The 8,362-nt window shown below is 45.2% G+C and overlaps 1 protein-coding gene across 1 annotated transcript; it reads left to right on the top strand.

Annotated features, from left to right (window-relative positions):
- Window positions 1-338: 338 nt before the first annotated feature.
- LOC106592658 (globoside alpha-1,3-N-acetylgalactosaminyltransferase 1-like) lies at window positions 339-4,050 on the top strand. The gene is made up of 3 exons (XM_014183999.3): window positions 339-491; window positions 1,358-1,492; window positions 2,817-4,050. The coding sequence occupies exons 2-3, from the start codon at window positions 1,452-1,454 to the stop codon at window positions 3,505-3,507; spliced, it is 732 nt and encodes a 243-aa protein (XP_014039474.2). The 5' UTR covers window positions 339-491; window positions 1,358-1,451; the 3' UTR covers window positions 3,508-4,050.
- The last annotated feature ends 4,312 nt before the right edge of the window (window positions 4,051-8,362 follow it).

Raw genomic sequence — 8,362 nt, 5'->3', positions numbered from 1 at the left:
TATTGTATTTACTTTGCCACCATGGTCTTTTTTTTGCCTTTACCTCCCTTATCTCACCTCATTTGCTCACATTGTACATAGACTTATTTTTCTACTGTATCATTGACTGTATGTTTGTTTTACTCCATGTGTAACTCTGTGTTGTTGTATGTTGTCAAACTGCTTTTCTTTATCTTGGCCAGATCGCAATTGTAAATGAGAACTTGTTCTGAACTTGCCTACCTGGTTAAATAAAGGTGAAACAAAACAAAATAAAAAAATGAACTACTATCCTATTATTCAATTTTTTAATGAATTATTATCCAAAGAAAAGATATAAAAAGGTTCTCCACAGCCCAAAAAAGGTTTCCCTTATAGTGAAGTTAAAACCCCTTTTTGGTACTAGCACCTTTTTTTGAGAGAGCAATAACATCAGCCCATATCTTCATTAACTAATGAATTACGTTTTGTTCTCCCAGGCTATTGTACAAGCAGCCCAGTGTCTTGGTGGGGTGAGTAGTGTTGTTACCTTATGTTAGTTACTTATCATTGTTAACTTCCACATCAGCGTGTAGCCTAGTATACCACACATCTTTTCAAGGACCTTTATTTGAAAAACAATTGAGATAATAATCAGTACAACACATTCCAGCTTGATCTGTATATCTGTAAACATTGAGATCATAATCAGTACCACACATTCCAGCTTGATCTGTATATCTGTAAACATTGAGATCATAATCAGTACAACACATTCCAGCTTGATCTGTATATCTGTAAACATTGAGATCATAATCAGTACAACACATTCCAGCTTGATCTGTATATCTGTAAACATTGAGATCATAATCAGTACCACACAGTCAGGCTTGATCTGAATATCTGTAAACATTGAGATCATAATCAGTACCACACAGTGAGGCTTGATCTGTATATCTGTAAACATTGAGATCATAATCAGTACCACACAGTCAGGCTTGATCTGAATATCTGTAAACATTGAGATCATAATCAGTACAACACAGTCAGGCTTGATCTGTATATTTGTAAACATTGAGATCATAATCAGTACCACACAGTCAGGCTTGATCTGAATATCTGTAAACATTGAGATCATAATCAGTTCCACACAGTCAGGCTTGATCTGTATATCTGTAAACATTGAGATCATAATCAGTACAACACAGTCAGGCTTGATCTGTATATCTGTAAACATTGAGATCATAATCAGTACCACAGAGTCAGGTTTGATCTGTATATCTGTAAACATTGAGATCATAATCAGTACCACACAGTCAGGCTTGATCTGAATATCTGTAAACATTGAGATCATAATCAGTACCACGCAGTCAGGCTTGATCTTGTTCTGTTTCTTTAGTCGTACTGATGTGGTGGCAGTCACCCCATGGTTGGCACCCATCGTCTGGGAAGGAACCTTTGACCCTGACCTCGTCGACATAATCTACAAGTCCATGAACCTCACCATAGCAACAACAGTGTTTGCCGTTGGAAAGTGAGTAGCCTACAACTTTTCCCAAATATTCAAAAGGGAAATTAAACGATCAATATTTTTACAACACTGAAACTACACAGAGTGTACAAACATTATGAACACGTGCTTTCTCCATAACAGACTGACCAGGTGAATCCAGGTGAAAGCTATGATCCCTTATTGATGTCACTTGTTAAATCCACTTCAATCAGTGTAGACGAAGGAGAGGAGACAGGTTAAAGAAGGATTGTTAAGCCTCGACACAATTGAGACATGGATTGTGTATGTGTGCCATTCCGATGGTGAATGGGCAAGACAACAAAAAAACACTCAGTGTATGAGGACATAACCAGCTAATGTCACATGGCAGGTAATACAATATCATGATGTCATGATTCACAGCTTGGCTAATATTTGAATAACTGTACTACTTTGTTTATTTCTTGGTAGACTGTAATTTCTGGTCAGAAACAGTTGAGTATGTCCTATACAGTCCAATGAAAATGACCATACAGTTACAGAGGGTTTCTGGCATCAGAATCGCAGGAGCCTGATACTGCCATTGTGCACTTGAGCAAGGCACCTTAAACCCTTATGTTATGTACAGGTAACTGACAAAATAGTGGAAAACACTAGTAAATGAGGGATACAAAGTATATTGAATGTAGGTGCTTCCACACAGGTGTGGTTTCTGAGTTAATTAAGCAATGAACATCCCATTATGCTAACGGTCATGTATAAAAAGGCTGGGCTGACCATTATTTCATTCATTCTTTTTGCTACCATGGCTATGCCCCCAGATCAACAATGCCCCCATTTACAGGGCACAAGTGGTCACCTAATGGTTTGATGAGCATGAAAACGATGTAAACCATATGCCAGTCACCAGATCTCAAACCAAATGAGCCTGAGATAGTGTTTCCACCACCATCAACAAAACACCAAATTATCCCTCCGATAGAGTTTCAGACACTTGTAGAATCTTTGCCAAGGTGCATTAGAGCTGTTCTGGTGGCTGTTGGTGGACCAAGGTGGCTGGTGGTGGCCCAATGTGGCTGGTGGTGGCCCAATGTGGCTGGTGGTGGCCCAAGGTGGCTGGTGGTGGCCAAAGGTGGCTCGTGGTGGCCCAAGGTGGCTGGTGGTGGCCCAAGGTGGCTGGTGGTGGCCCAATGTGGCTGGTGGTGGCCCAATGTGGCTGGTGGTGGCCCAATGTGGCTGGTGGTGGCCAAAGGTGGCTCGTGGTGGCCCAAGGATGCTGGTGGTGGCCCAACTCTCTATTAAGTACCCTTTATGTTGATGTTTCCTATATTTTGTCAGTTACCTGTGTGTCTTTAAATTCTGACAGATACGTCCGCTTTCTCCAAGATTTCCTGGAGACAGCAGAGAAGCACTTCATGGTCGACTTCAACGTGCGCTACTATGTTTTCACTGATCGTCCCGATGATGTTCCATCAGTGAACCTGTCCCAGGGGAGACATTTGAGTGTGATCCAGGTCCCAGGTTCAAACCGCTGGCAGGAGATATCAGCCCGGAGGATGGAGATCATCCAGACAGCCATCGAACGTCAGATCAGCAGGGAGGCCGACTACATCTTCTGTCTGGACGTGGACAGCAAGTTCCACGCTCGCTGGGGGGCCGAGTCTCTGGGCAGGCTGGTTGCTGTGATTCACCCATGGTTTTACCAGGCGACCCGTGACCTCTTCACATATGAACGGCGCCCAGCCTCGACAGCCTACATCCCCATGGATGAGGGAGACTACTACTACGCCGGGGCTGTGTTCGGAGGGTCCGTGGAGGATGTGTACACACTAACAAAGGTTTGTCGGAACCAGCTTGAAGAGGACGCGAGGAATTCCATCGAGGCTGCCTGGCAGGAGGAGAGTCACCTCAACAGGTACCTGCTTTACAACAAGCCCAGCAAGCTGTTGTCTCCAGAGTACCAGTGGGATGACAAGAAGACCAAAACCAATGAGGTCAAAGTCATTCGCTTCTCTTCTGTCATTAAAAACTATGCTGAAATTCGTCCCAATGTATAGGACTAGGAATTGGATATTCAACCGGCCGAAAAAAAACTTAATTGATTATGGTAATGTTAGGTTAATTTCAGGTATTGCTTCACTGAGGTTTGGGTTAAGGTTAGGGAAAGGCATAAAATGTCACATTGGGTATACAGATGTCTGGCGCCATTCATTTTCTGTTGGTGAAATATATACACTGACATAAATACATAATACATACACTTTGTTTTATACCCTGATGAAGACAGCTTGGCTGTCCAAACGTTGGATATTACATTTTTGCATCTGAGCTCCTAGAGTGTGCGGATCTCCTTTATTTTCATGAAATATATACACCAACATAAAACTACTATTTTTAATGTACTATATATATCAGTCACTGTTGTAGTTTAGGGATAATAACATTCTTCATTTATAGGAAAATATATATATTTTATAACCTCATTCATCCTGTATTCTGTAGATTATCTATTGTGTATGTTGATTACTGGGAAAAATCTAAAATGTTTTTTTTTTAAATACGATTATGTGTATTTTTCTTGAAATAAATATTTAACCGCTTTCAGAATGTTTGTGTTATTTCACTACTTGTTATATTTTCTATAGCCTAACTAAAAACAGCATCTCCCCTGTTACAACGATATGCGGTGTATGAGTAACAAACCAGTGGTTTAGTGGAGAAATAGGGAATGTTAAATGGATTCCATCTATAGATTTGTACATCAGACAAGACACAGTGGTGGACTGAATTTCCATTAAGAAAAACTTCAGCATAATGTCAAAGTGGACCTGGCATTCCTGTCCAGAAACAACCCCTAACCACAATACATATACTGTAAACTGTAAGAAAACAAAGAAAAATACCCTTTTAAAAAGGTAATATGGAGGATTCCCTTCCTTGTGTAAAAACATCCTGCCAATGTCAAGGCAAAAGGGAAAATCCTTCATTTCAAGTCATACCATCTAATCAGTGTTATGTGAGGGATAATCAACCAGGGGCTATGGGTTCAATGGAAAATAATGAACAACGTGGAAGGTGTGTTCCGTGACCCGCTAGAGGATTAGATTTAACAATGTAAAAACACAATACAACCACATATGTATAAAATCCATTTAAAATGATTGAAGATGACAAGTTAAAATTGAAAATACATAAAAACCAAATACGTACACAAAATTATAATATGAAAACAAATAGTTTCATTAATACTACATTGAACAAAAAATATCAACTCAACATGCAACAATTTAAAAGATATTACTGAGTTACAGTTCTTATAAGGAAACCAGTCAATGTAAATTCATTCATCAGGCCCTTATCTATGGATTCAACATGACTGCAAATACAGATATGCATCTGTTGGTCAAAGATAACTTTAAAAAAGGTATGGGTGTGGATCAGACAGCTAGTCAGTATCTGGTGTAACCATCATTTGCCTCACACATCTCCTTCGCCTAGAGTTGATCAGGCTGTTGATTGTGGCATGTGGAATTCTGTTGATGCAAAGCGTCCCAAAACATGCTCACTGATTGACATATCTGGTGAGTGTGCAGGCCATGGAAGAATTGAGACATGCACAGCTTCCTGGAATTGTGTACAGATCCTTGCGACATGGGGCCGTGCATAATAATGCTGAAACATGAGGTGATGGCGGCGGATGAATGGCACGACAAGGGGCCTCAGGATCTTGTCAAGGTATCTCTATGCATTCAAATTACCATTGATAAAATGCAATTGTGTTCATTGTAGTTTATGCCTGCCCATACCATAACCCCCCTGCCACCGTGGGACACTCTGTTCACAACGTTGACATCAACAAACCACTTACCAATACGACACCAAACACGCTGTCTGCCATCTGCCCGGTACAGTTGAAACCAGGATTCATCTGTGAAGAGCACATTTCTCCAGCTGCCAGTGGCCATCAAAGGTGAGCATTTGTCCACTGAAGTCAGTTACAATGCCGAACTGCAGTCAGGTCAAAATACCGGCGAGGTCGACGAGCACGCAGATGGGCTCCCCTGACACGGTTTCTGACAGTTTGAGCACAAATTCTTTGGTTGTGCAAACCCACAGTTTCATCAGCTGTCCGGGTGGCTGGTCTCAGATGATCCAGCAGCTGAAGAAGCCGGATGTGGAGCTCCTGTGCAGGTGTGGTCAGACATGTTCTACAGTTGTGAGACCTGTTGGATGTCCTGCCAAATTCTCTAAAATGACATTGGAGGTGGCTTATGGTTGAGAAGTTTACATTAAATTATCTGGCCACAGCACTGTTGGACATTCCTGCAGTCAGCATGACAATTGCATGCTCCCTCAAAACTTAAGACGTCTGTGGCTTTATGCTGTGTGACAAATCTGCACATTTTAGAGTGGCCTTTTATTGTCCCCAGCAGAATGTACACCTGTATAATGATCATGCTGTTTAATCAGCTTCTTGATATGACACACCTGTCAGGTGGATGGATTATCTTGTCAAAGGAGAAATGCTCACTAACAAGGATGCATATAAATTTGTGCACAACATGTTGAGAGAAATAAGCTTTTTGTGTGTATGGAACATTTCTGGGATCTTTGACTTTACATGTTGTGTTTATATTTTTGTTCAGAATATTATACTTTCTCTTAGCCTGTTCTGTCTTAAAACATTCCTTAAGGTTTGCCTTATAACTTCATAACTTATGGATGGATTTTGATCTGTTTTGGTACACAACTCCATTCCTCTGCACCAGTGTTAAGGAAATAGCTTTTTCCAGCCAGGCTCCTATAGTGAAGCTGTCTGATATTTGTAACACTTGCTCTGGTGTGATGGCTATGAGAGTCTGTAATGAAATTAAAATAACCAGACAGGTAACTGTCACAGGATCCAACGAAAGTGGCGCCCCTCCTCGGTCGGGCGGCGCTCGCGGTCGTCGTTGCCGGCCTATTAGCTGCCACCGATCGTTGTTTCTGTGTCTTTTGGTTGTGTCTGTCTGTTCCGCACCTGTTTTGTGTCTGTCATTAGTGGGGGCTTATTTAGTGTGTGTTTTCAGTTGGAGTTTTGTGCGGGATTGTTTATTGTCCACTCAGGACGGTGGGACGTGATTTGTACATTTTCACTGACAGTTTTGTCAGAAGATTTACCGGGCTGCGGCCCTTGCTTTTTGTGCCGTGTGATAATATTTTTCGTGTGTTATGGGAATGTGTTTTTCCCAGGCAGACTGTATGTAGCGCCCTGTGCCTTACGGCCTTTTGTGTGTGTCGATTTATTAAAAGACACTCACCTCCAGCACCTCTGTCTCCTGCATCTGATTCCGCCTCTACACTAGTCCAAGTCAGTCGTGACAGAATCCCGCACCATCTCCTATGGAGTCAGCAGGAGCAGAAGCGCCATCCATGGCTGAGCAGGTCTCCCAACATGCCAGCCTCCTTCACCGCCTAGGCTCGGCCATGGATCAGGTGTTGGCCCGGTTGGAGAGCTGGGAGAGAGGTGCCTCCCCAGCCAGACCAGCTCCGGTCCCTCACCCTGCGCCCCTACCCACACCCACTGAAGCGGGTGCCGGCGGGATCCGGATTTCACCTCCCAGGGAGTTCGATGGGACGGCCGCTGGGTGCAAGGGGTTCCTGCTCCAACTAGAACTGTACCTGGCGACCGTCCGCCCCCCTCCCTCCGACGAAGAGAGGGTGAGCGTCCTCGTCTCGTGTCTCACGGGTCGAGCCCTGGAATGGGCCAATGCGGTCTGGGATGTTCCAGACTCGGCCCGGGGTGACTACCCTGAGTTCACCCGCCGCTTCCGGGCGGTTTTCGATCATCCCCCGGAGGGCAGGGCGGCGGGTGAGCGACTATTCCATTTGAGACAGGAGACGAGGAGAGCTCAGGATTTCGCATTGGAATTCCGGACTCTCGCCGCTGGATCGGGGTGGAACGAGCGGGCCCTGATAGACCACTATAGGTGCAGCCTTCACGAGGACGTCCGCCGGGAGCTGGCTTGTAGGGACAACACCTCCACTCTGGACCAACTGGTGGATTTGTCCATTAGATTGGACAACCTGCTGGCTGCCCGGGGACGTTCCAGTCGGGGCCTGTTCGTTCCGCCTCCCAGTCCTCCCGCTCCACAGCCCATGGAGATAGGGGGGGCTGCATCGAGGAGGACCGGAGGGGGGGTCTCTCCTGCACCTGATATGGGCGCAGAGGACACACTGTGGACCGGTGCTGGAGAGGTCCCTCCGGGAGTTCGGAGGGCAGGCAGAGCACTACTTCGACTCCCCAGGTGAGTCCGCACCAGCCACACCCAGAGCCCCCTGTCGACCACTTGTACACCTCCATTTGTTTTCCTAATTTTCCCCCTCACTTCCAGTATAAGGCGCTAGTCGATTCAGGAACAGCTGGGAGTTTTATGGACCGTGGGTTAGCTAAGAGGTTAGGGATTCCCCTGGTTCAGCTGGACCACCCCTTCCCCGTGCACGCCCTAGATAGTCGACCGCTAGGGTCAGGCCAAGTAGGGGAGGTCACCGTGCCACTGGTTATGCAGACGTGGGGGGGTCATGAGGAGCGTATCAGCCTGTTCCTCATTGACTCCCCAGCGTTTCCGGTGGTACTGGGAATCCCCTGGCTAGCCACACACAACCCCCAGATTTCGTGGGGGCAGAGGGCTCTGACGGGGTGGTCGAGGGAGTGCTCAGGTAGGTGCATAGGAGTTTCCATCGGTGTGACTACGGTGGAGAGTCCAGACCAAGTCTCCACCATGCACATTCCCTCAGAGTATGCCGATTTGGCTATCGCTTTCAGTAAGACGAAGGCGACTCTATTACCCCCCCCATCGACGAGGGGATTGTGCGATAAACCTCCAGGCCGACGCGGTTCTTCCTAGGAGTCACGTGTATCCTCTGTCTCAG

The sequence above is a fragment of the Salmo salar genome, unplaced genomic scaffold (assembly GCF_965601325.2).
Source record: "Salmo salar unplaced genomic scaffold, fSalSal1 ptg000742l, whole genome shotgun sequence".
NCBI lineage: Eukaryota > Metazoa > Chordata > Actinopteri > Salmoniformes > Salmonidae > Salmo > Salmo salar.
The sequence above is the reverse complement of the archived record's forward strand: the minus strand, read 5'-3'. Positions and strand labels throughout refer to the sequence as shown.